Genomic DNA, 27,008 nt, shown 5'->3' with positions numbered 1-27,008 from the left:
GGTTCACTTTATATACAGTCTATGGTTCACACCTAATAGCCTCTGCTGAGCACCAGACCAGTTTGTTGCGTTGCTTCATTCTTCAGAAGGCTCGGTTTGCGTTCACACGGCAAAACTCAAACGGACTTTAAACTTTAAACACAAGTCATGTGATTGATTGATTGATTGATTGATTGATTGATTGATTGATTGATTGATTGATTGATGTGCACGGGAATGCTGTTAAGGGGGTAAAAACGCAAATCCCGGCCATTTCTAGGAGCCTCCGCCATGGAGCATCGGCACTTTCGGCAGGTTATTCTCATGCTGCTGTTAATCTGGAGATCAACAGACTCTAGCGGCCCGCGCATGATTATATCATCAGACAACGTCCGTTAAAAAGCATTATAACACAATGAGAGACGTTCTGCAGTCAGGAGGGCGTTTCAACGACGACAGGTGTTCCTACTTTTATAGCTGACGCAGCATTTTTACTTTACACGACACTGTTCAGCTCTTCATTCTGCTTCACTCTTTAACTGAACAACCGCGGATATCTTCAAAGACTCTTTCGCTAAAGATTTTGAAGACATCACGCTGGTGTGAACGCAACACGTTCCTGAACTCTGAGAGATTTGTTCCTGATATATTCCTGCAATATGTGCAATATATACATTATTATATACATATGCCAGTAATAACTGTGTAATATATACCTGGCTGCTAAATCCTAAGAACTGTTACAGGATTTGTATTTTGGAAAGTATTTTTTTCTTTTTTATTATATCATAATTTAGTACTTTTTGTTTAACACATGTAACATGAAGCTGTCTGTGGCTCTTTCCTGCTGTACCGATGCACATGTCCCCTCTGTGGGACTAATACAGGTTAGGGTCCACCGTGTCTCCGTCTCTCCACATGCCTTTCTTATCGTACATCTCCAGTATATCACATTACTGCACTCCAGAGGTGGGACCAAGTCATGTGACGCCACACCTCTGCTGCACTCAGTCTGCTAATGTGTGTGAACCAGGGCCGTTTCTAGCTTTTTGGGGGCCCTAGGCCCCCGCATAGTCCGCCTATAGGAAGAAACGGCCCTGGTGTGAACCCTGAAAGAGGTTGTGAGTTATCTTTGTATTTTAATCAGGGATGCAGTGGAAGAAAAAAGGACAAAACAGCAATTTAAAAATAGGATTTGTTTTTAATTTACAATATCATAAATACTGACAGATAACAATATCTGAAAAGTTACATTAAATATTAAAATGTAAATGCTTAAAGCTAAAGCCATCGACCTCTCACATACAATAAAAAATATAAAAATAAGTGGTGAACTCTGGTTTTAGAGATTCTGAAGCATCTCTCAGCCGGACGTCAGAGGTCTGGTTTTAGAGATTCTGAAGCATCTCTCAGCCGGACGTCAGAGGTCTGGTTTTAGAGATTCTGAAGCATCTCTCAGCCGGACGTCAGAGGTCTGGTTTTAGAGATTCTGAAGCATCTCTCAGCCGGACGTCAGAGGTCTGGTTTTAGAGATTCTGAAGCATCTCTCAGCCGGACGTCAGAGGTCTGGTTTTAGAGATTCTGAAGCATCTCTCAGCCGGACGTCAGAGGTCTGGTTTTAGAGATTCTGAAGCATCTCTCAGCCGGACGTCAGAGGTCTGGTTTTAGAGATTCTGAAGCATCTCTCAGCCGGACGTCAGAGGTCTGGTTTTAGAGATTCTGAAGCATCTCTCAGCCGGACGTCAGAGGTCTGGTTTTAGAGATTCTGAAGCATCTCTCAGCCGGACGTCAGAGGTCTGGTTTTAGAGATTCGTTGCTTTCACCGTCTCCACCATGTCTTCGTCTCTCGACATGCCGTGATTGTCGTACATCTCCAGACTCTTCTTGCTGTTCCTCCTCTTCATCTTCTCCTCATCCTCCTCCTCCGTCCGGCAGCATTTGCAGCAGCAGCAGCATCTCCGCCCGCAGAACCCGAACATGGACTGCACCACGGCGTCCCACGGCTCCATGGAGTGAAGCGGACGTGGAAGGAACTCCCAGCTCCGCAGTATCCGAGGCAGGAAACGTTCACATCGCGACTGCATCATGTTTACGACGATTACGAAGATCACCAGCGCCACGATGGGAACGCCGACGCCCACCAGGAACTGCCATCCAGCCATAGAGAGGCCGAAGACGCTCAGAGGAAGCACCAGGAAGCAGAGGACGAGGTAGACAGCAGCGAACCAGCGGTACTGAGCCGTGTGGTTCCCCAGGCCGCGGGCCAGACGGATGGGAATACGCGTGAAGGGGATCGGGTACCAGAGCATGATCCCCATGATGTTGAAGAAGAAGTGGCACAGAGCGATCTGGAGGAAACAAATCAGAGCTGTGACCTCAGGGGAAACATCAGGACACTACTCTGAGCGAACATTAGCATGCTAACATGGGCCCAGTCGAGAGGTGCAGGAAGGAGTCCTCACACCCTCAACATCACATCGAGAAATCCCATTGGATATTTATGGATAACTCTCGGGTTAGCCATTACACACCACGATGTTGCTATCATGCTGATGTTTAGCAGGTATAATGTTTACCCTTGATGTTTGGCTAGCATGCTAACAATACAAGAAGTGTATTCCATTCCAATACAATTCCACAATTGTTGATACCCAACCCGGTCTCCCAGCACGTCGTGTTATCGTCACGAAATCAATGTAATCTATTGATTCGTGTTCACCATCAAGGTTTTTGCATGTTGTTCGCGTCACTCAGAGCCTCAGAAAACTGACATCTGTATTTTTTGTCATCTTTTTTTCCATCTAATTTGTTAGTATTTACATTGCTTTTAAAATCGACACGAAAAAAATGGGGAAATGGTGAACACGAATCAATAGATTAATTTCGTGACTATAACACGAAATGCCGTGAGACTGTGTTGCGATTGTACTTCGACACACCCTCCATGATGACTGTTTGTCTACTGGTTTCTGTTGGGAACTCAGAGAAGTTTCTCCCATCTCCCAAAAGTCAACATCTAACAGTTAGCTGCTAAAAGCTAAAAGCTAACTACCTAACTCCCACTGTTCTCCTCGCAGTGTCCACACAGATAAAACACACATGGAGAGTATTTTAATTATCTGGATAAAACTTTCTCTCAAAAAGGTATTGTGATTGTGATGCTAACAGCTGTTAGCCTCTCACCTGCAGAGAGTTGTTGAGCGTTTCTCCGGGGCTGGCCATCGCAGCCAGGATAGCCGTGGTGGTCGTTCCAATATTAGAGCCCAGAGTCAGAGGGTAGGCTCGCTCCAGGCTGATCACCCCGATACCTGTGGGGGGGGGGGGGGTATTTAAATCACAACCAGAAACTCAATTATTTACCTTTTACTGGAAGGAAATCTGATCTTTATAAAATATTTATAAAAACATAAAAGCTAAAATTGTGCACATTGTACTTCAATAAATAACAACAATACATATTCATAATTTGGTATATTACAATCAATACAGTGGTTTATTGGTATTGTTAAAGATATGAATGCTAAAAGACATTGCTCTAAATGAACTATGTAATAAAGGCATTGTCCACGCTGTGGGGAGAAGTACAGCTCAAGTATTCTCAGCATAAGAGGGTAAATATGTATCTGTAAATTAAGTTTTACCAACATGAGACATTTTAAGAGGAAAATATTGATACTCAGGTATACATGAATTATCTTCATCATAGTGTTCTACACTACGTACCGTCTTTCCTCAAAGATATGCGTTTGGTTTCTCAGTTGTTTTCATTTACTAAGTTATTATCTTTTAGCCAGTTTTTTTTCTCTGGTGGTTTCCCTCTCAATAGCGTTAAGGCGTTGTTGTTGTTGTTGTTGTTGTTGTGAGAAGATATTGGACATTTCTCTTAAAACTGCTTCCCAGAAGTCTCCCAACATATTGATGTGATTAAAAATATATATCGCCAAACGTCTCACCAACGAGCGGCGTGATGGCGGAGGTGAAGACGGAGCTGCTCTGCACGATGAAGGTCATCCCAGCCCCAACAAGCATGGCCAGGTATCCTGAGACCCAGGCGAAGGGGAAGGGGAAGTCTGCAGGGAACAGCTGAGCATTGAGTACAGGTGTTTCCACAGAGAATCAGCAGTGCATTTTACACAGATGGTAAACGGACACTTTGAACACTCCCTGAAGGATTGCTGGTTATCTGAAGGGGCAGCGAGGGGCTGCTTGTGAGGGTCTACTTGTGAGGGGCTGCTAGTGAGGGGCTGCTTGTGAGGGTCTACTTGTGAGGGGCTGCTAGTGAGGGTCTACTTGTGAGGGGCTGCTAGTGAGGGGCTGCTTGTGAGAGTCTACTAGAGAGAGTCTACTAGAGAGAGTCTACTAGTGAGAGTCTGCTAGAGAGAGTCTGCTAGAGAGAGTCTACTAGAGAGAGTCTGCTAGAGAGAGTCTACTAGAGAGAGTCTACTAGAGAGAGTCTACTAGAGAGAGTCTACTAGAGAGAGTCTACTAGAGAGAGTCTGCTAGAGAGAGTCTACTAGAGAGAGTCTACTAGAGAGAGTCTACTAGAGAGAGTCTGCTAGAGAGAGTCTGCTAGAGAGAGTCTACTAGAGAGAGTCTACTAGAGAGAGTCTACTAGAGAGAGTCTACTAGAGAGAGTCTACTAGTGAGAGTCTGCTAGAGAGAGTCTACTAGAGAGAGTCTCTAGAGAGAGTCTACTAGAGAGAGTCTACTAGAGAGAGTCCTGCTAGAGAGAGTCTACATAGAGAGAGTCTGCATAGAGAGAGTCTGCTAGAGAGAGTCTACTAGAGAGAGTCTAGACTAGAGAGAGTCTGCTAGAGAGAGTCTGCCTAGAGAGAGTCTACTAGAGAGAGTCTGCTAGAGAGAGTCTACTAGAGAGAGTCTGCTAGAGAGAGTCTGCTAGAGAGAGTCTACTAGAGAGAGTCTACTAGAGAGAGTCTACTAGAGAGAGTCTACTAGAGAGAGTCTACTAGAGAGAGTCTACTAGAGAGAGTCTACTAGAGAGAGTCTACTAGAGAGAGTCTGCTAGAGAGAGTCTACTAGAGAGAGTCTACTAGAGAGAGTCTGCTAGAGAGAGTCTACTAGAGAGAGTCTACTAGAGAGAGTCTACTAGAGAGAGTCTGCTAGAGAGAGTCTACTAGAGAGAGTCTGCTAGAGAGAGTCTACTAGAGAGAGTCTGCTAGAGAGAGTCTGCTAGAGAGAGTCTACTAGAGAGAGTCTACTAGAGAGAGTCTACTAGAGAGAGTCTGCTAGAGAGAGTCTACTAGAGAGAGTCTACTAGAGAGAGTCTGCTAGAGAGAGTCTGCTAGAGAGAGTCTGCTAGAGAGAGTCTACTAGAGAGAGTCTACTAGAGAGCGTCTACTAGAGAGAGTCTACTAGAGAGAGTCTGCTAGAGAGAGTCTACTAGAGAGAGTCTGCTAGAGAGAGTCTATAGAGAGAGTCTACTAGAGAGAGTCTACTAGAGAGAGTCTACTAGAGAGAGTCTGCTAGAGAGAGTCTACTAGAGAGAGTCTACTAGAGAGAGTCTACTAGAGAGAGTCTACTAGAGAGAGTCTACTAGAGAGAGTCTACTAGAGAGAGTCTGCTAGAGAGAGTCTGCTAGAGAGAGTCTGCTAGAGAGAGTCTGCTAGAGAGAGTCTGCTAGAGAGAGTCTGCTAGAGAGAGTCTACTAGAGAGAGTCTACTAGAGAGAGTCTACTAGAGAGAGTCTGCTAGAGAGAGTCTGCTAGAGAGAGTCTACTAGAGAGAGTCTACTAGAGAGAGTCTACTAGAGAGAGTCTACTAGAGAGAGTCTGCTAGAGAGAGTCTGCTAGAGAGAGTCTACTAGAGAGAGTCTACTAGAGAGAGTCTACTAGAGAGAGTCTGCTAGAGAGAGTCTACTAGAGAGAGTCTACTAGAGAGAGTCTGCTAGAGAGAGTCTACTAGAGAGAGTCTACTAGAGAGAGTCTGCTAGAGAGAGTCTACTAGAGAGAGTCTGCTAGGTGCAGCAGAGAGTACTAGAGAGAGTCTACTAGAGAGAGTCTGCTAGAGAGAGTCTGCTAGAGAGAGTCTACTAGAGAGAGTCTACTAGAGAGAGTCTACTAGAGAGAGTCTGCTAGAGAGAGTCTACTAGAGAGAGTCTACTAGAGAGAGTCTGCTAGAGAGAGTCTACTAGAGAGAGTCTGCTAGAGAGAGTCTACTAGAGAGAGTCTGCTAGAGAGAGTCTGCTAGAGAGAGTCTGCTAGAGAGAGTCTGCTAGAGAGAGTCTGCTAGAGAGAGTCTACTAGAGAGAGTCTGCTAGAGAGAGTCTACTAGAGAGAGTCTGCTAGAGAGAGTCTGCTAGAGAGAGTCTACTAGAGAGAGTCTGCTAGAGAGAGTCTACTAGAGAGAGTCTACTAGAGAGAGTCTGCTAGAGAGAGTCTACTAGAGAGAGTCTGCTAGAGAGAGTCTCTACTTTAAAGAGTCCTCTCCTGCTGATGTTCAGGTGTATATCAGTATGTAGTGTCTCTACTTTAAAGAGTCCTCTCCTGCTGATGTTCAGGTGTATATCAGTATGTAGTGTCTCTACTTTAAAGAGTCCTCTCCTGCTGATGATCAGGTGTATATCAGTATGTAGTGTCTCTACTTTAAAGAGTCCTCTCCTGCTGATGATGATCAGGTGTATATCAGTATGTAGTGTCTCTACTTTAAAGAGTCCTCTCCTGCTCATGTTCAGGTGTATATCAGTATGTAGTGTCTCTACTTTAAAGAGTGCTCTCCTGCTGATGTTCAGGTGTATATCAGTATGTAGTGTCTCTACTTTAAAGAGTCCTCTCCTGCTGATGTTCATGTGTATATCAGTATGTAGTGTCTCTACTTTAAAGAGTCCTCTGCTGCTGATGTTCAGGTGTATATCAGTATGTAGGGTCTCTATTTGCGTTAGAAAGCTTTCTCCCCGTTGAAACACTGGTTCTTTGATACCAAGGGAAGCTGAAGAATACATCTCTCTCTGTAAATATCTCTCAGTGACACCTCACCATCTGCAGAGCCAGTTATATCTGTGAGGAAAGAGAGATCCAGGAAACAAGGAGAAACACAGCCGCACAGAGCCGGTGGAAGTTTGTACTTTAAGTGTTGAGGTGGGAGTTTTCTCTGAAAGCACAGCTGTGTCCGCCTCCAGCTGCTCGGTCTTTGTTTCTCTGACAAATTCAAACACAACATTTCATAAAGCATCACAGTCTCAGGCAACACCATAAAAGCAATCTGAATTATTCTTAAATATTATGAGAAGTTACTGAGACATTTTAAGGCTCATACTTTCATTTTGGCGTTGCACTGTTTTCATGCTATAGTGTGCAAAACCCACTATTTTTCTCAGCGCGTTTAGTTATTTATTCAATCTTATTTTTAATCTATCTGTTTTTACATTTGTTTAATTGATGTCCGGTTACCTATGCTAATTTAGATGGGATTATGGGTAATAGAACAGCTGAAGAAGTCACCATTTTGACATTATTTTTTGTAGTTCTGAGAATAAATTCCTCACTATTTTCTCAGAAATGTGACTTTCAGTACTCTGACTTTTGTCTGACTTATTTCCAGAATTCCGACTTTTTTCATTTTGATATTTACAATATCTTTATTTATAGAGCACTTTAAACATCCAGACCTGATGCAGTCAGATAAACAAAACAAATAACAAAGCACAGCTCACAAACCATAAAACAAGTAAAAACAATAGACACAAATAGATTCAGGATTTTCTTTTGTAGATTTTTTTTTTACATAATTTCCTACAATTTGCAAAAAACATTATTTTTTCTAATATTCCACTTTTTCAGAATGTTGTTACTTTTTTAGATTTCATCTTTTTTCATTTTTTAAAATCAGAATCTAAACTCACTCTCTCTCACTCTCCCTCCCCATAATGAGTCATTATGGGTAAAAGAACACCCAGTCAGAGAGCATTGATTGATTGATTGAAAAGTTTATTATTGTATATTGGGTACAGTACAGTACAGCTCAAAACATACAATTGTTAAGGGAAAAGACTTTCGTCTTGTTTACATCAGGTAGGAAACAAAGAGAAATCACAAGCTCGTATACACTGCAGCTACATTACTTTATATAACACACATATTTACAGACTAGAGGTTTGATCACCATGTTTGAACAAATCTGAAGCAACGTATTCAACTTATGCTCCATTGCCATTTAATGTCTCAGTAATTCCGGTTCGTCTCCCTTATCAACCGATACTTGCCAAGAGTTTTAAAACTTTTAAATGAACTGTTAGTACGTTTTTGTAGGTGAGAAATTGACCATTTTGATGACCAATAAGTGATTACTTTATTCAAAAATTGTTAGACTAACCAAGGGGGGTTAAATAATAATTAATATTTACATTACAAGAGCCACCTATTTAGCATAAGCTAGTTTGATAACTAACATTCTCTAGATAACTTGTTAAATGGGTAGCTAAGATAAGCTAGCTAACTAGGTAGATAGATAGCTAACGTTCACTGGATAACTTGTTAAATGGGTAGCTATGATAAGCTAGCTAACTAGGTAGATAGATAGCTAACGTTCACTGGATAACTTCTTAAATGGGTAGCTATGATAAGCTAGCTAACTAGGTAGATAGATAGCTAACGTTCATTAGATAACTTGTTAAATGGGTAGCTATGATAAGCTAGCTAACTAGGTAGGTAGATAGCTAACGTTCATTAGATAACTTGTTAAATGGGTAGCTATGATAAGCTAGCTAACTAGGTAGATAGCTAACGTTCATTAGATAACTTGTTAAATGGGTAGCTATGATAAGCTAGATAACTAGAAAAGTTTGGGAGCCCCTGTCCTAGAGCACCATTAGCCGCTTTCACACCAAGTACTTTGCCGTACTCAGTTCCCAGCACTTACTTCCCCCATGGAAATAAAGAACAGATTGTGTTCACACCAGAATAAGTCCCTGGGAGAGGATTAGGCAAATGAAGCCGCTGACTGACTTCTTCTTCTTCTTCTTCTTCTGCTTTGGGTTTACTGGCAGGCCGCAAACAACTTCACGGCGTATACTGCCACCCGATATACTGTCCCCGGCCGGAAGTCCCGGAGTTGGGGAAGGCTTCAGTAGAAGCTGCTGGGACTCCCAGCAGCTTCTACTGAAGCCTTCCCCAACTCTAATTTTGCGGATCAACAACTCATGAACATAACGTTGTAAAAATACAAACAACATGACTTTACCATCATAGAATCAGCACTTTGGAAACAGGGCTGAAACAGAGGGGATTATGGGTAATGCTGCAATGATCTGTTTGGTGTTTCAGCCAATCAGAGACAGGCTCTGGATATATCAGTATAATAGGGGACCTTTAACACAAGTGGTTTGCATGCAGGTTAACCTCTATACACGTCATGATATTTCCTGCAGTTATCTCATTCAAAACACTAAATAAAGCTTGTTTTTCATCTCAAACGGGTTGTTCTGCGTGTTGTGAACATAAACCCAGATTGTTTCCTGCAGACGGGTTCACAGGAGCATGTTCAGAGCGTGCACTTTTCTCATTACATCCTACCTTTTTGATGCTTTCAACAACACACAGACTGCACCTTGTTATTCTGCCGGTACTACAAACAAATCTCCTGAACAACAGAAATTGGGCCCGTTGATGTGAGGGCACGAAGAATGAGTGTTGGTGCCTCGTGCATTATTCAGCTCCATGCACCGCTCTCTGGTATCCTTTGAACAAGCAGCGTTTTGTTTACATTAGACTCCAGAAAAGAGTCTCATAGCATCAAATAGGGGTCAATGAAGAGACTGGAGGCCGGTCCAGAGACTAGGGGTCAATGCAGAGACTAGAGGCTGGTCCAGAGACTAGGGGCCGGTCCAGAGACTAGGGGCAGGTCCAGAGACTATGGGCAGGTCCAGAGACTAGAGGCAGGTCCAGAGACTAGGGGCCGGTCCAGAGACTAGAGGCCGGTCCAGAGACTAGAGGCCGGTCCAGAGACTAGAGGCCGGTCCAGAGACTAGGGGCCGGTCCAGAGACTAGGGGCCGTTCCAGAGACTAGAGGCAGGTCCAGAGACTAGGGGCAGGTCCAGAGACTAGGGGCCGGTCCAGAGACTAGAGGCAGGTCCAGAGACTAGGGGCAGGTCCAGAGACTTGAGGCCGGTCCAGAGACTAGAGGCCGGTCCAGAGAATAGGGGCCGGTCCAGAGACTAGAGGCCGGTCCAGAGACTAGGGGCCGGTCCAGAGACTAGAGGCCGGTCCAGAGACTAGGGGTCGGTCCAGAGACTAGGGGTCAATGAAGAGACTAGAGGCCGGTCCAGAGACTAGGGGTCGGTCCAGAGACTAGGGGTCAATGAAGAGACTGGAGGCCGGTCCAGAGACTAGGGGTCAATGCAGAGACTGGAGGCCGGTCCAGAGACTAGGGGCCGGTCCAGAGACTAGAGGCAGGTCCAGAGACTAGGGGTCGGTCCAGAGACTAGGGGTCAATGAAGAGACTGGAGGCCGGTCCAGAGACTAGGGGTCAATGCAGAGACTAGAGGCCGGTCCAGAGACTAGGGGCCGGTCCAGAGACTAGAGGCCGGTCCAGTATGAGTTTCCCCGACTCAGACTGCAAGGAATCTGGGTGTGACCCTAGATAACAACCTGTCCTTCACTGCAAACATCGCTGCTACAACCTGCTGCTGCAGATACACGCTTTACAACATCAGGAGGATGCGTCCCCAGCTGACCCAGAAAGCGACGCAGGTTCTGGTCCAGGCTCTCGTAATCTCACGCCTGGACTACTGCAACTCCCTCCTGGCTGGTCTACCTGCATGTGCCATCCGACCTCTGCAGCTCATCCAGAATGCAGCTGCTCGCCTGGTCTTCAACCTTCCTAAATTCTCCCACACCACTCCGCTCCTCCGCTCCTCCGCTCCCTCCACTGGCTTCCGGTAACTGCTAGAATCCACTTCAAGACACTGGTACTTGCGTACCATGCTGCGAATGGATCTGGCCCTTCCTACATCCAGGACATGGTATATCAGTATGTAGTGTCTCCGGGCCCGGCGCCACGAGGGGGCAAAAGGGGGCATTTCCCCCTCAGTTGTATTCTTTGCCCCCTCACTTTGAGCATCATTCATCCATCAAAAAGTACAATAAATGTCACAATTATTAAATAACTTTAAATAATGATTTCCCCCAACACATGTTACTATGTTTGGATCAGATATGTGGGCCGGCAGTCAAGCAACATGTAAAAAAGCCTCAACCCCAAGTGAGCTTGTAGTCTTGATGTTAGCGCGTGTGCTTAGCTGTAAACACAGTGGGATGGGTGACCAAAACGTCCCCGTTTTCCGGGCAGAGTCCCCGTTTTCGGTGGCCTGTACCCGGTTGATACTCCCGAAAATGTTCCTGTTTTTGAACGTGCGTTAAAAAAAATAAACCAAGGTGAAATCAAATGTTATATGTCAGTAAAAACAGAGTAACAGTGTTGTGCCTGTTTGTAGAGTTAGCGTATTTCTTCTTCTACTACTTCTTCTTCTTTTTTCTTTAATGGCGAATCGCTTCCACTTGGAGCATATATCGCCACCTACTGTTGATTTATTAAATGTTCATATTAAATCCTTGTCCTCAGACCAGTGTTTTTGAGGAACTTGAAGATCAGCTTGTTGACTTCATTTCTTGATTTACTTTCCTATATTGACTTGAAATCCATGTCCTTGATGTTATGTTGTTCCAGTGCAGTTTTCAGAATGAGTCTTTGTTATAATCCGGGCAGCTAAAAAAGACATGATCAATCAATCAATCAATGTTTATTTATATAGCCCAATATCACAAATGTTACATTTGTCTCAGTGGACTTTACAGTTTGTACAAAATATCAGTATGACAATACGACACCCTCTGTCCTTAGACCCTCACATTGTACAAGGAAAAACTTCCGAAGAAAACCCACAGTTTAAAGGGAAAAATGGGAGAAACCTCAGGGAGAGCAACAGAGGAGGGATCCCTCTCCCAGGACGGACAGACGTGCAATAGATGCCGTGTGTAAATTGAAAAGATAATACATTTGCAACATAGGTAGTCCAAATGTTTGGAAATGCATGTGTGTATAATAGGAAGATGAATCCACGAGGATATCCATCCAGGACCTATGATCCAGGACCACAGCCACGAATCAAGATCCAGGGCTCGCGATCCAGGACAGAGGAGCGCAGGATCATCCATGACTCCGGATCCCGGCGTATATAGACACCAAAAAGAAAGAAATGTGGGGAAGCTGGGTTAATCGGAACATGAGAGTACACAGGTATAGACAGAGAGAAGGAAGAAGTAAGATGTCCCCCGACAAACTAAGCCTATATCAGCAAAACTAGGGGCTGAATCTAATCAGCCCTAACTATAAGCTTTATCAAAAAGGAAGGTCTTAAGCGCACTCTTAAAAACGGATAGGGTGTCTGCCGCCCGAACACAAACTGGAAGCTGATTCCACAAATGTGGAGCTTGATAAGAAAAGGCTCTGGCTCCCATTGTACTTTTAGAGACTCTAGGAACAACCAACAACCCTGCATTCTTGGAACGCAATGCCCTAGTACAGGGGTGGCCAACCCGCGGCTCTCGAGCCGCATGCGGCTCTTTGCCTAGTTTCATGCGGCTCTTCAGTTCATATCGAATTGTATATGTGTGAGTTTGGGGGAGAGACACTGACTCCTGACTAGTGTTGCACGGTGTACCAATACTTGAAAGGTACCGCGATACCCTGCCGTTAAAAACGTTACTATTCCTCCGTTTCATTAGTATCGGTACTTTAAGAATGACGGGGGAAAGTACTCCGGTGAGAAAGCGCCGTTTAATAAGAGCCGTGTGTGTTCAGCGCTCTGCTTCCACTCCCTGCACTGCAGCCGTGCCTGCAGTCCCGCCCCTCTCAAGCACGCTCAAGTGCCTCCCCTCTCTCGTGCACGCGCTAGCTGCCAGAGCACGTGAGAAAACGAGAAGGCATGGCTGCAAGTGGGAGTGCAGCTGCCGCTGCGCCTCAGTTTGTTGACAAAAAAGACGCCAGAAGTGACATTTGGAAGTATTTTAGCTATATCTCTGACAGTGAGAGCAAGCCTACGGACACCACGAGGCCTGTCTGTAAGAAATGTATTAATTTGATTTAATACGAATTCTTGTCATTTCTTTTATTTATTGTTCTCATTGTTTAAAAGAGTGTGTTATGGTTATGGTTCTGGTGTGAAATAAAGCACAATAATTACATTTAAGACTGTTTCCCTTTTTTTAAGAAAAGTATCGAAAAAGAATCGGAATCGCAATTCTTGACTTGGTATCGAAACCAAAATGTTGGTATCGTGACAACACTAGCTAGCTACTCCTGACAGTTAAACCTGATATTTAGTAGGTCTGTTAAGTATTGAATGCTGATCATTCTGACGTAATTTGGCCGGTCAAAGTTGTTTGGGCTCGGATAAAATCGCTCCGTTACTTTCGTCCCGTGTTACTTTCGTCCCGTGTTACTTTCGTCCCGTGTTACTTTCGTCCCGTGTTACTTTCGTCCCGGCTCTCCCTACGTGTGTATGTGTGGTGTCAGGTGTCAGTATGAGAGGATGACAGCGCGTCTAATTTTGATGTGGCCCAAGAGCCAATCACAATAATACCTGTGATGCAGTGAACCAATCACCTTTGAGGGGGGGGAATCCTATCGTTGATTAAACACTATCCAGTGTTTCCCCTACCATTGTCTTGGAGGGGCGCTGCGCCCCGCCAACGGAGCCCCGTGCCCCCCCCTGAAATTCAAGGTGTTTAAAAAATATATATAATTATTATTTTTTTTTAATATATACATAGCACCAAATTGCAAATAATCTATAACTACTGTCACTTTTCACATTGAACATGTGCTCTTTTATTAAATAAACTAAACACTTTCATTTTAAGTTGTGAGTTTAGTGTTTTTGACCCTAAGAAACACTGATGCATTAATCAATAACAATAATCCACAGCTCCTCTCTCTGCTCCAGAGGATTTAAAAAAAAATATCCCAATGCCACAAAAATGCATCAGTGACGTGGTTGAAATCTTGTCTCCAGAAAACAAAAAACTGAAACAAGCGGTATCAGTGACTGTGTGTTTGATGTGGCTCTTTGCAGTAACATAGAAAAAATGTGGCTCTTAACCTCTGACTGGTTGGCCACCCCTGCCCTAGTAGGACAGTAGGGTATAATGAGTTCTTTAAGGTAAGATGGCGCCTGCCCATTAAGGGCTTTGTAGGCGAGAAGAAGAATTTTAAATTCTATCCTGTGTTCTATAGGGAGCCAGTGTAAGGCAGCCAGAACAGGAGTAATGTGGTCCCTTTTACTAACTCTGGTTAGTACACGAGCTGCAGCATTTTGAATCAGCTGAAGCGACTTGACTGACTTCTTGGTACACCCTGATAATAAAGAGTTACAATAATCCAGCCTTGAAGTAACAAATGCATGGACTAGTTTCTCTGCATCGTTTTGAGGCAAGATATGCCTGATTTTTGCAATGTTACGTAGATGGAAGTAGGCGGTCCTTGAAATTGATTTTATGTGGGCGTTAAAGGATAAATCCTGATCAAATATAACACCAAGATTCCTTACAGTCTCACTGGAGGCCAAATTAATGCCATCCATAGTTAGTATATCCTTAGATAATTTGTTTCGTAGATTCTTCGGGCCAAGTACAATAACTTCAGTTTTGGTCGTGTTTAACATCAACAAGTTTAAGGTCATCCACGTTTTTAAGTCCTTAAGGCAGTCTTGAATTTTATTTAGATGATTAATTTCATCAGGCTTGATTGATAAATATAGTTGAGTATCATCCGCATAACAATGAAAATGTACAGAATGATTCCTTATAATATTACCTAACGGAAGCATATATAATGTGAACAAAATAGGTCAAGAATACAATACATGATGTATTGTTTCTGGTTATTGGCAACCATCACAATTGCCATTTGGATGTTTTCCAATGAGATGCAGTGTTGAGTTTAATCCAGAGTGACCCAATGTTATCCTGCTGTTAATGCTCTGTTCTCTTCTACTACTCCCCCAAGTGCTTCCCGTTCCTACCTCCCTTTGTATCTGGTATAAATGTATTCCTTTGGTGTTACTGTCCCATAGTTTTTGCCATTGTTGCTTGATAACAACTTTTGTAATAGATTTGACTTCTGCTCTACTGATGGTACCATAATATCAATCTGCTTTGCTTTCAAACCACATTTTGCCAGTTGATCCACTACCTCATTCCCTCTAATACCCACATGCGCTGGAACCCACACAAATTGAACAACAATTCCAAAATGAACTAACCTAAACATGATGTGTAAAATGTCATGTAAAATATCCTGACGGCATTCTGAAGAGAAGTTGTTTATACTCTCCAGAGCTGCGCTGGAGTCAGAGCAAATGCCCACTCGCATTGGCTGTGTTTCCTCTCCCCACTGAAGTGCTAGAGAGATAGCCATCATCTCTACTGTATATACTGCGATGTGATCACTCGTTCGCTTTCCCACTTTTACCTTTAACTCAGGAACATAAAATGCACAACTAGTTTGACCATTTTCTGGATTTTTGGATCCATCAGTAAATATGTGTATAAACTGCCCATATTGTTCATGTAGAACAGTGTTCACGTAAGCCTGCACATTGATTTGACTTTTCATTGAATGTAACCGTTTCAATAAGGATAAATCTACTACAGGTTGAGGTAGCAACCATGGTGGAACAGCTGATAACAACACCGTCAGACTAATATTCCATTCTTTAACTTTGAATTCCTTACATAATTCCTAAACACAAACACTTTCTTTTTTAATTGTGTTACTTTCCCAACTTGTTTTTCCAGTTTGTTTAGTAGGGTGAGTATCTTTATGGCCCTGTAGATTTGCCCAGTAATTAACAATTAACGGTATTTCTCCAACCTCTACCTGAAGTGCCGACACTGGTGTAGATCTGACTGCCCCACAGCATATCCTTAGTGCTTGTGCCTGGACTCTGTCTCTTTGTGAAGAGAAGAGTATGCAGCTGAACCATATTAGTCCGTATTCTATGACTGATCTAATTAAGGCTGTGTATACGTTCCTCAAAGCAGCTTTATCAGCCCCCCACTTAGTGCCTGCCAAGCACCTCATAACATTTAAAACCTTTTTACATTCATCTACTACTTTATCAATGTGAGTACTCCATGTGACTCTCGTCCAGCCATATTCCCAGAAATGTAAATGTCTTCACTTTCTTTAGTTCTTGTAACTTCTTCTTCTACCTCTACTTCTTCTTCTTCTTCTACTTCTAATTCAATGTACCTGCCCGCGAAATATTGGACTATAGAAACTCGGCTAGTAGTGTCAACTAATTCCATAGTATTACAACAAAAGTGCTTTAAACGAGGTAAGTTACGAATTTATGTTCTCAATCGCTAAGTGTGGGATTGAATATAAAATTAGTTTAGATTAGATGTATTTTCCCCAGGGGGAAATTCATTTTACAGCACTGTGAAAACAATATGACATCAACAAAAAATAAGACGGACAACTACAGATAGCACCACACTTGTTATTATTTAGGGCTGCCTGTATGGCTCAGGTTTTTGCCAAAGCGAGCCCTTTTACTAGAATAATAATATGTTATGTATTATATCAACCGTATTGGTACAATGAGCGACATCTAGTGACGGATTTTGGAACATTACATTTTTCTCATGGCAGTTAGACTCTAGAGACAAACTAGGGGACTTTATTTAAATGTTTGATCTGTGTCTGTCCATTTGGTGTAGTATTTGATATTACATTTGGTTTATATATTAGTCACTTTCTTATGAAATGCCAGGTTTTAGGCCTTGATTTGAACATTCAATCCTGAAAATAAAAAATCAACCAGATTAATGTTTCTTTAATCCTGACTAGATGTAAGTAAATCTGTATAGGAAGACGAGTTAAGGGATAGAGGAGAACAGGTTATGCTATAATTACAGAGCCTGTCTATTTATAAATTGAGGAAATCAATGTTAGTCTGTTAACCAAAGTGCAGCCATCTAATAATGTACTATCTATTATTAAAGATCAGAGGAAAATAACAGAATGAGAGAGGTCAATCCGGAATAAAAATAAAGAAGCAAAGAGATTGTAGAGCAGTGAGAAGGAAAAAAGCTCGGTGTGTCAATTCATTACATTGCTAATAATTTTCGTTGTTGTGAAAAATAAATAGCCCCTTCGGATTTTTTAACAGCCCCCTCAGTCATTTCATCCTGGAGCCGGGCCTGCATCACATGCACCTTAGCTTGATTTAAATGTATTAAATGTATAATTAAGTGATATCAAAATATAAATAACTAATGTCATGCAAAGATATTAATATTTGCTTGATTCCAGTGTTGAATTTAGCACAATTGCATACAAACGTTAAGGGATTTTAAGATTCTGAAGTATTATGCTAAAAACTCAATAACTTAGATTATTATTTATAGGTTTGCTGAATAGTGTCATGTCCGCTTACCTTAGAAACGTAAAAGGCGACGGCAGTGTGCAGATTCTTTCACACACACATACGGGTATTGGGCCGAGGGCGACACCGTAGACCATGTGTCAGTATACACCACAGAGTTGTTGGCATTTGTGTTGTCATTGAAATGGATAGAGGAGAAAGAAATATATAATAGTATAATTGCATCTGACAGCTTTTCAGCATTATCAAGTATACGATCAGGCAGATCTTCATCTAGAATGGACATAATAAATGAAATATTTCTAATTTTATATAAAATGCAAATCAAAGGCAGAGCAACTCGTTTCATCTGGGTTCCTGCTCATGTTGGTGTGGAGGTAATGAACAGGTGGATATTCTGGCCAAACAAACACTCAGAAGTATGAACATAGACATAGAAGTTCCACTCAGCAAAGCGGAGGTTCAAACATTCATTCAGGAATATGCAGAAACAACATGGCAAGATCATTGGGACCTTAGTGATAACGGAAGACATCATTATAACATTCAAAGGTATGTGGGGGATGGAAGGAAGGTGCGGTTTAAAAGAAGGGAGGAAAATGTCATTTCTCGGATGCGAATAGGTCATACAGGTCTCAATCATACATTAAGTATAATACAGGTCTCAATCATACATTAAGTATAATACAGGTCTCAATCATACATTAAGTATAATACAGGTCTCAATCATACATTAAGTATAATACAGGTCTCAATCATACATTAAGTATAATACAGGTCTCAATCATACATTAAGTATAATACAGGTCTCAATCATACATTAAGTATAATACAGGTCTCAATCATACATTAAGTATAATACAGGTCTCAATCATACATTAAGTTTAATACAGGTCTCAATCATACATTAAGTATAATACAGGTCTCAATCATACATTAAGTATAATACAGGTCTCAATCATACATTAAGTATAATACAGGTCTCAATCATACATTAAGTATAATACAGGTCTCAATCATACATTAAGTATAATACAGGTCTCAATCATACTTTAAGTATAATACAGGTCTCAATCATACATTAAGTATAATACAGGTCTCAATCATACTTTAAGTATAATAGGAAAGCATCCAACCGGAAAGTGTATACACTGCAGCCAGCCAGAAACTGTTGAGCATGTTTTACTGCTTTGCAGGAAATATAGTACTCAGAGAAATGTGCTTTTCCAGACACTCAAGAAAGCAAAATTCCATGACTTGTCGCTATCAGGGCTGTTAGGGAAAAAAATCAGGCAATATATATTGTGAGATTATTACGTTTCTAAGAGAAATTGATCAATTTAAAATAATCTAGAGTTTTGGTTCTTTGTTTTGTTTCTTTTGTTTATTGTTTTCTGCATAGTCTCTTGTTCACACTCCAGTCCAGTTGGTGGCGGTAATGCACCTAAAAGTTGGTTTGCCAACCGCCAATAAACACTAAAGAAGAAGAAGAAGAAGAGGACACCGTACTTCCGGTATCCGCCATTTTACGTGAGGTGCAAGCAGGCAGGGGGTTTAGCCGTGTTACTTACTTGTTAGATACAACACTTTGAAGATGGTGAAGTGGTGTAGTGCTGGGACTTGTAGAAATCATAATTCAATGATACGTAGTAATGGAAAATCCAAGTTTTCTTTCTTCAAGTTCCCCAGTCACGAAAAACAGCCAGGACGGAGGGCCCAGTGGGCGAGAGCTTGCGCTCGCGTCGATGCCATCACTCACAAGCCGTGGAAACCCAAGGACACCGTGCAATATGTGTACATCTGCTCGGCACACTTCATTTCTGGTAAGTTGAAGTTGTATTTCAGAACAACTACTATGTTTATGATTAATCTGATGTCCGCCCCTAGCCCGGACTGGACCAAACTACTGTTTACCTTCCTCTACAGCAGAATCATAGCATGGTAGCATAGCATCATGGTTGGTCTAGTCAGCCCCAAAATTGTAGTTCCTATCTACCAATGACAATGTACATACTCCCTGCTACTTGTCCATCTTTCACAGAGTAAACTGAGCCACACATCAGCTATGACAAGTCATTAATGTGTGAATGTGGAGCTAAAGCGATGTCCAGACATTAACCAGTTCAAGAGGAAATACAGAGACATTATTTTCTCGAGGTACAGGGATAGGGAAGGTGTTTGACTATGTGTTTATGTGTGAGTATGTAGGTGTGCATATGTATGCATATATATCAGTGTATGTGTTTATGTATATCAATCAACAGGTAAAGCAGATCAATAATGATAATGTTGATAAAACCAAGGTAATGCTATTTTCAAAAGCTAAAAAGACACCAGAGCCTGTTTTGGATATTGTTACTATGCAAGGACAAGTACTTGAAGTGGTTACCAGTTATAAATACCTTGGTATCTGGCTTGATGATTGTCTCACTTTTAAACTTCATGTCATTAATCTGCTTAAAAAGCTGAGGGTTAGGCTAGGTTTCTTTTTCAGGAAACAAGTCCTGTTTCTCTTTTGAAGCCAGGAAAAGGCTCTGTGACCTTTTGACCTGTGCTGGACTATGGTGATCTGGTCTATATGAATGCACCTGCCTATTGCCTGAACAAGTTAGATGCCGCCTATCACAGCGCACTGAGATTTGTCACAAATTGTAAAGCACTTACTCATCACTGTACCCTGTATACCGAGGCAGGTCTGCCATCACTTACTGTAAAGAGGCTCAGTCACTGGTACACGTTCATTTATAAAGCTTTGTTGGGTAAACTCCCGTATTATATCTGCTCTCTGATAACACAGAGAGTTGCAAGCAGCTATTGTCTGAGATCGCATGATGTAGTATTGTTAGATGTTTCAAGAGCAAGGACTGTCTTAGGTAAGACAGCTTTTATGTGCAGCTCCACTTGCTTGGAACAATCTTCAGTAAGAATTGAAACTGAGCAATCTCATTCCTCTGCATGTTTTTAAAGCTAGGCTAAATGAAATGCTCGTTGATACTATGGCCACTTATAAATGTCTATAACTATGTAAATGTATCCTGTAAATATAATGTATGATGTCCTTTATTGTTTTATGTTTCATGTGGAACCTATTTGCTGCAGGTCTCCCTTGAAAAAGAGATCTATGATCTCAATGGGACCAATCTGGTTAAATAAAGGTTTGAAATGAAATGAAATGAATGACAAGAATAATGAATAATAATGATAATTATAATTATTGCAGATCATAGATTATAAATAAATCATTTAGGGACTAGGGGGTGAGATTAAATAAGTTATACTTCTTCTCACTCCTTTTCTTACCAAGAGTAAGGACTGTTTTAGGTAAGACAGCTTTTATGTGCGCAGCTCCACTTGCTTGGAACAGCCTACAGTCCAAATTTAATTTGAGCAATTTTATTTCTCTGAATGTTTTAAGGCACGTCTGCACGAGATGCTTTCTGACACTATGGGTGTTTGTAAGTGTTGGTAAATATGATGTCCTCTATTGTTTGTTTTTATGTTGTTTTTATGTTTCATGTGGAACTAAATTGATGCAGGTAAAAGAGATCCGTGATCTCAAGGGACCTATCTGTCTAAATAAAGGTTTGAAATGAAATGAAGTTATACTTCTTCTCACTCCTTTTCGAACACTAGACATGGCACTGTTTATGTTGCAAATGCTGTTGTTGTAAATGTAATTTGTTGTTTTGTTTTAATTTCTCTTGCATGACTATGCACTACAACATTTGTTCTGTTTTGTAAATTATTTATTTTACTTGTTCGAAATAAATGTATCAATCAATCAATTATAATACTTGAGTTAGCTGTCGGGGATACTAGGATCAGGGAATGTGTACCACCTCATTGATGACATCAGGGAGGTGATATATCTGTATATATCACCTCCCTGATGACACTTATCTTACTTTAGACTAGAGGAGGCACACTGATATGCATGACTCCAAGTTCTCTTATCTGTTTTTCAGGGCAGCCTTCCAAGGAGCCCGGCCATCCAGATTACATCCCGACCAAATTTGCTACGCCTGGGAAACTACCAACAGCTGACAAGTGCCAGAAACTGAGAAGGTTCGCGAAAATTCATGTATATACTGATGATATGCCTGGCCTAAATCGAACACTGTAATACTGTTGTGATAGATGTGAAGTACAATTTTACAATAACATACCAGCTGTGGGTAGGTGTTAGTTATCACCCCTGGTAGGGCTGTGCAATTAATCGTATTTTAATATAAATGATATATATAAACTAGGGCTGTCAAACGATTAAAAATAGTTAATCGCGATTAATCGCAAATTAATCGCACATTTTTGATCTGTTCTAAATGTACCTTAGAGGAATATTTTTCAAGTTTTTAATACTCTTATCAACATATGAGTGGACACATATGCTTTATGCTAATGTTTATTATCATTTGAACAATGACAAATAACTCATGAATATTAAACACAACGACCTCTGAACATTACAAATATTCGCCTCAATTCAACCTGGAATCTCTCTCATTCAATAATACAATTGTGTGTGTGTGTGTGTGGGTGTGTGTGTGTGTGTGTGTGTGTGTGTGTGTGTGTGTGTGTGTGTGTGTGTGTGTGGTGTGTGTGTGTGTGTGTGTGTGTGTGTGTGTGTGTGTGTGTGTGTGTGTGTTGTGTGTGTGTGTGTGTGTGTGTGGTGTGGGTGTGTGTGTGTGTGTGAATGTGTGTGTGTGTGTGTGTGTGTGTGTGTGTGTGTGTGTGTGTGTGTGTGTGTGTGTGTGTGTGTGTGTGTGGTGTGTGTGTGTGTGTGTGTGTGGATCGTTGGAGCTATGTGCAACTCAAGGCATATGCTCGAGCTGAGTGTGCTGATTTCTCGTGCACTGTCTGGCTTCCTGCATAAAGTCAAGTGCTCTGCGCAGTTGTCGGTGAAATGTCGCTCCTCTGTTTTTATTTAAACAGCTCCTTATATCCGTTAGCGCAGCTAACTAGCACCAGATGCTAACAACAACAATCCACGTAAGGTCTCTCCCGGTCCTCCCGATGGCCAGTCGGTGCCTGCCGGTGAGCGTGGAAATGTGGTCTGCAGCAAGCGGGCGGCATCAGCTTGTAGATGGTACTTTTAAACTCGATGCGCTCTAAAACTACGAGGCGGCCGAGGACAAAAAATGCGTTAATCGCGTTAAAATAATTAGTGGCGTTCATTTTTTTTATTATTAGTGGCGTTAACTTGACAGCCCTAATTTTAATATCAATTATATATATAAATATTAGGGCTGTCAAACGATTAAAAATTGTAATCAGATTAATCACCATTCGAACTATGTCCAAAATATGCCATTTCTTTATGTATATTGTTGTGGGAATGGAAAGATAAATGAAAGAAGGCGGATATATCCATTTAACATACAGTATCTATGTTTATTATAACATTGTTCTGTGTGTCAAAAGGAAAGTCGGCCCACACACACCTATCAATCATCAAACCGTGGGGTCTTATTTCATTACGTGTTGATTTCTATCAACACCGGGGGGGGGGGGGTGATCTAACCGCCTTCTGGAAAAGCTTCACAAGTACGTCGGTACGCAAATGCGCTTTGTGACACAAGTGACGGTAAGCATTTCAGATTGTTGCCACGCATGCCAGTACCAGTTATGTGCACCTACTACAGCAAAAGTATTCTCCGTCGGGACTTCCTGCAACAACACCACTCCGTGATCTTGATTCTGATTGGCCAGAAGACATTATCAAAGATGTTCTATTGAGAAGACGATCACTACGTGACAAAAGTTTTCAAAACCGTTTCTGGTCTTCGGTATTTCCAGACAAGTGGCTGAAATCAATCTGACTAATTGCTGTCTGTGCAATTTACTCCGCGAGTTGTCGGACTTTATTTTGCTTCCTTTAACATCATTTTTCATGGTGGGGCTAAGCCATTTCTTGGTATGGGTGTAGCCTACCCCAGCCATACCCTGGCGCTGCCACTGGTGGGATGTATGGGGCGGGCCATTCTGCACATGCGTTAAATGCGTCAAATATTTTAACGCAATTAATTAAAAAGATTAATTACCGCCGTTAACGCGATAATTTTGACAGCATTAATAAATATAAATGTATCATTTATTTCATTTATGTTTGTATTGGTTTTTCAGTTGAATTATACGTTCAGGGTAAACAACAGTTAAAAAGATACTGTTCAAATTATTATTTGTATTTGTTTTAAAGTTCAATAAATAGATTTTTTCAAAGTCAATGTATAATCGTATTTAATAATCGTGATATCAATTATTGACCCAAATAATCGTGATTATGATTTTTGACATAATCGCACAGCCCTAGTCCACATTTCCAGGTATTTATAAGCTGGGATGTTTGGGCATTTACAATATCCCCTGCTCTGGAAACAACTCTCTCGCTTGGTACTGATGTTGCTGGGACAGCAGTGGTCGCGTTAACCGAATATTTTATTTAACAATGACGGAAAAATCTGAAAGCAGTCTGTCATTTTGACAGATTAGAACAAACTAGCGCCAACGTTTCCCCGCAGCGAGGCTCTGGTGTTATGCCGTGTTATGCATGCCCTCCAAAAGGAAATGATATAGTTTCCAAACCGTACTTTGCCGTACAGATCAATACATGTCTGGGAGGTTTTGCTTTATGGCCCGTCCACACAGCGGCGTGCGTTGACGCTTGCCGGCGGGCGTGTCTGACACTCGACCAACAACCAATCACATGAATCTCCCGCCCCTGACACACAAGCAGCGGTTTGATTGGCTAGAGCTTGTACTGGCATATGATTCGATTGGCTGACGCTTCTGCCGAGGCGTCAAAAGTTGAACATGGCTAAAAGTGACGTCACCCCATTCAAAGTGAATGGGCAGAAGCGTTGGAAGCTTCAACGCACGCTGCTGTGTGGACGGGCTGTTACGCTGTGCGCGCTCCCGCGAGGTGCATGCACACACGGCATAACACCGCCCCCCCCCCCCCCCCCCCCCCGTTGACAGTTCACGAGCGTGCTCTCTCTCTCTGTTCAGACCCGACGGGTAATAAGGGATTATGACGGGTATTTTACGATCCTGTCTGTCAAAATGACGGACAGCGAAAAAGTCTAACGCCACCTCAGTGGGAGGGACGGAGAGATATGCTTTGGCCATGGGTGACAGCAGTGGGTCAAACTGTGCATTGTCTCTCCACCACTTCAAAAACAATACAGTTGTTGCCAAGAAGGTGAGGCTTATTGACAGAGATATAAATATACTGTTGGTACTTGTCAATTTCTCTAGGTGTGAACATGTAGCACTGTAAATACAATGTCCTTTTGTGTTCTGTTGTTTTATGTTCATGTTGTAACCTACTTGCTGCCATGTTGGACAGGTCTCTCTTGAAAAAGAGATCGATGATCTCAATGGGACCACCTGGTTAAATAAAGGTTTAAAACAAAAAAAAGTGTTTTAAAAAAATAAAAATAAAAACCGTTGATTTTGTCAGTCTCATGACGGTATTGGGACGTTTATTTACCGCGATATTCGGTATATCGTTACATCCCTAGCCCTAACCCCTGGTATATGTAATGTTTGTGTGTATTAGGTTCTCCAATGCTATGTCTCGTCATGGCAAGAAGATGCTTGGCAAAGAAAATGGGCCCTCAACAAAGAAGTGCAGAGTGGCCTTCGAACCTCCACAGCATCAACCTACTCCTGATTCGCCTCAACCGTCGACCAGTTCAGTGTCTCCACCTTCCGTGTCTCAACAGATGCTCTTTGATGAGATCTCTGCACTCAGGGCGGAAAGAGATGCTGCTCTTGCTGAGAGGGACCATGCTAGGGCCAGCCTCAACTCTATCCGGCTGTCTTCGAACACTGTTGCTGACAACGATGAGAAGTGTAAGTATTACACCGGACTAACTTGGCCCATTTTTCTATCCACTTTTCAATTCTTGCTAGTTTCGGTGACATGCAAAGGTACCCCATCCATCCCCTACATTGATCAGTTTTTTTATATGATAGTTAAGTTGAAACATGGCATGATGTTTGAGTATTTGGCAGACCAGGTAGGCATCCCTCAGAGCACGCTCATAGATCATTTTTGGAAGTGGATGGATGTAGCCTTTGTGAAACTGAAGCGTGTTGTTAGTTGGCCAGAGAGGGAGTGCATATTTTCTAATATGCCACCTGCATTCAAGGCTCAGTACCCTAGACTGACTTGTATCATAGATTGTTTTGAAGTGTTCTCTATGAAGTTCTTATTGCATGTAACCCACTTGGTGCCATTTGTTTTCTGTCTGATGCCTGGGGTGGGAGGGTGAGCGATGTGGAAATAGTACATCAAAGCGGATTCTTGACTAAATGTGACCATCACCCGGGTGACCAAGTTCTAGCGGATAGGGGGTTTACGATGAAGGAAGAGTTTGCGGGTATTGCTGGTGTAGAGCTGCTCACACACACAGCATTCACTAAAGGGCAGAGTCAATTACCAGCCAGAGACCTTGAATCCTCTAGGAAATTGTCATAGGTTAGAATTCATATTGAGCGTGTGATTGTCCTAATGAAAAAACGTTTTGTTATTTTGCAAGGCACTTTGCCGATTCGACATATCTCTGAAGGATGAGACAGATCAGGTAGACAAATCAAGTGCAGATAAGATAGTTGGGGTATGTGCAATTTTGACTAACCTTGGGGGTGGGATTGTATACAAGGAATGAATTTGTATGTGTGGTTGCTAGTTCACATGCTTACATTTAGAGTTGACCATGTTATATTTTGTATTAGGGCTGTGCGACTATGGCAAAAATCATAATCACGATTATTTGGGTCAATAATTGATATCACGATTATTAAATACGATTATTCATTGACTTTGAAAAAATCCTTTAAAACAAATAATAATTTGAACAGTATATTTTTAACTGTTGATTACCCTGAACGTATAATTCAACTGAAAAACCAATACAAAAATAAATTAAATAAATGATACATTTATATTTACATTTAAATAAATAATATCAAAATAATAAATACCAATAAACAAGATCAACAAATATTTCGGAGCACACTTCCACAAGCTACTAAACATATAAATATGATAAATACAAATAAATTAGACCAAAATGAATTAGATCAAATATGTTGTATGTTGATTCTGTGATACTCTACCTAGGATTCCATCCATATTTTCTGTATTATTTTTTTTGTTCAAATATTGACCTGGTGTCTTTGTATAAGAGTTTCATGGATTTGTTTGTGTTCCACAAAGAATACATGTTGCCAACAATATCGTTTCAATTGTAATTTAATCTGGGCCTATGAAGGACTACAATGATCCACTATATGAGATCACATACGAGCAGAATTACAAGAAAAGCCTTTATTAATCATTAATATTAATTCATTAATAATCCTTCTCGGATATAAACATTTATTTCGGGCAACTCCAAACATGGCAGAATTGGACATACTACACATACTGCATGTTAGTATACATTAATGGCAAGATTACCCCCTTTGCATATAATTGTTCACAACAATAACTGAGCCTATTGAAAACCCCATGTGCCTGCCTATTAGGGGTGTAACGGTACACGTACCCGTACCGAAATAATTCGGTACGGGCACTTCGGTTCGGTACGGGTGTGTACCGAAGTGTACCGAACGAATAT

At 41.7% G+C, this 27,008-nt stretch overlaps 2 protein-coding genes across 2 annotated transcripts in view; one reads left to right on the top strand and one right to left on the bottom strand.

The window, feature by feature from the left end:
• Positions 1-1,781: 1,781 nt before the first annotated feature.
• Positions 1,782-4,095, bottom strand: LOC117549101 (sodium-dependent phosphate transport protein 2B-like; the record flags this gene model as incomplete). Its single annotated transcript, XM_034220703.1, has 3 exons — positions 1,782-2,327; positions 3,163-3,287; positions 3,933-4,095. Coding segments are annotated over 3 exons (834 nt in total), but the record flags the coding sequence as incomplete, so codon positions are not given.
• A 14,351-nt stretch (positions 4,096-18,446) lies between these two features.
• The window catches only part of LOC117549100, a 54,502-nt gene continuing 45,940 nt past the window's right edge, over positions 18,447-27,008 (top strand). Inside the window, exons 1-3 of the mRNA XM_034220702.1 lie at positions 18,447-19,205; positions 21,348-21,447; positions 24,941-25,236. Of these exons, the coding sequence (XP_034076593.1) occupies positions 18,977-19,205; positions 21,348-21,447; positions 24,941-25,236 (625 nt within the window). The 5' untranslated portion in view covers positions 18,447-18,976. The remainder of the gene's footprint in view (positions 19,206-21,347; positions 21,448-24,940; positions 25,237-27,008) is intronic.

This window comes from Gymnodraco acuticeps, unplaced genomic scaffold (assembly GCF_902827175.1).
Source record: "Gymnodraco acuticeps unplaced genomic scaffold, fGymAcu1.1, whole genome shotgun sequence".
Lineage (NCBI taxonomy): Eukaryota > Metazoa > Chordata > Actinopteri > Perciformes > Bathydraconidae > Gymnodraco > Gymnodraco acuticeps.
This window is presented reverse-complemented; position numbering and strand designations above follow the sequence as displayed.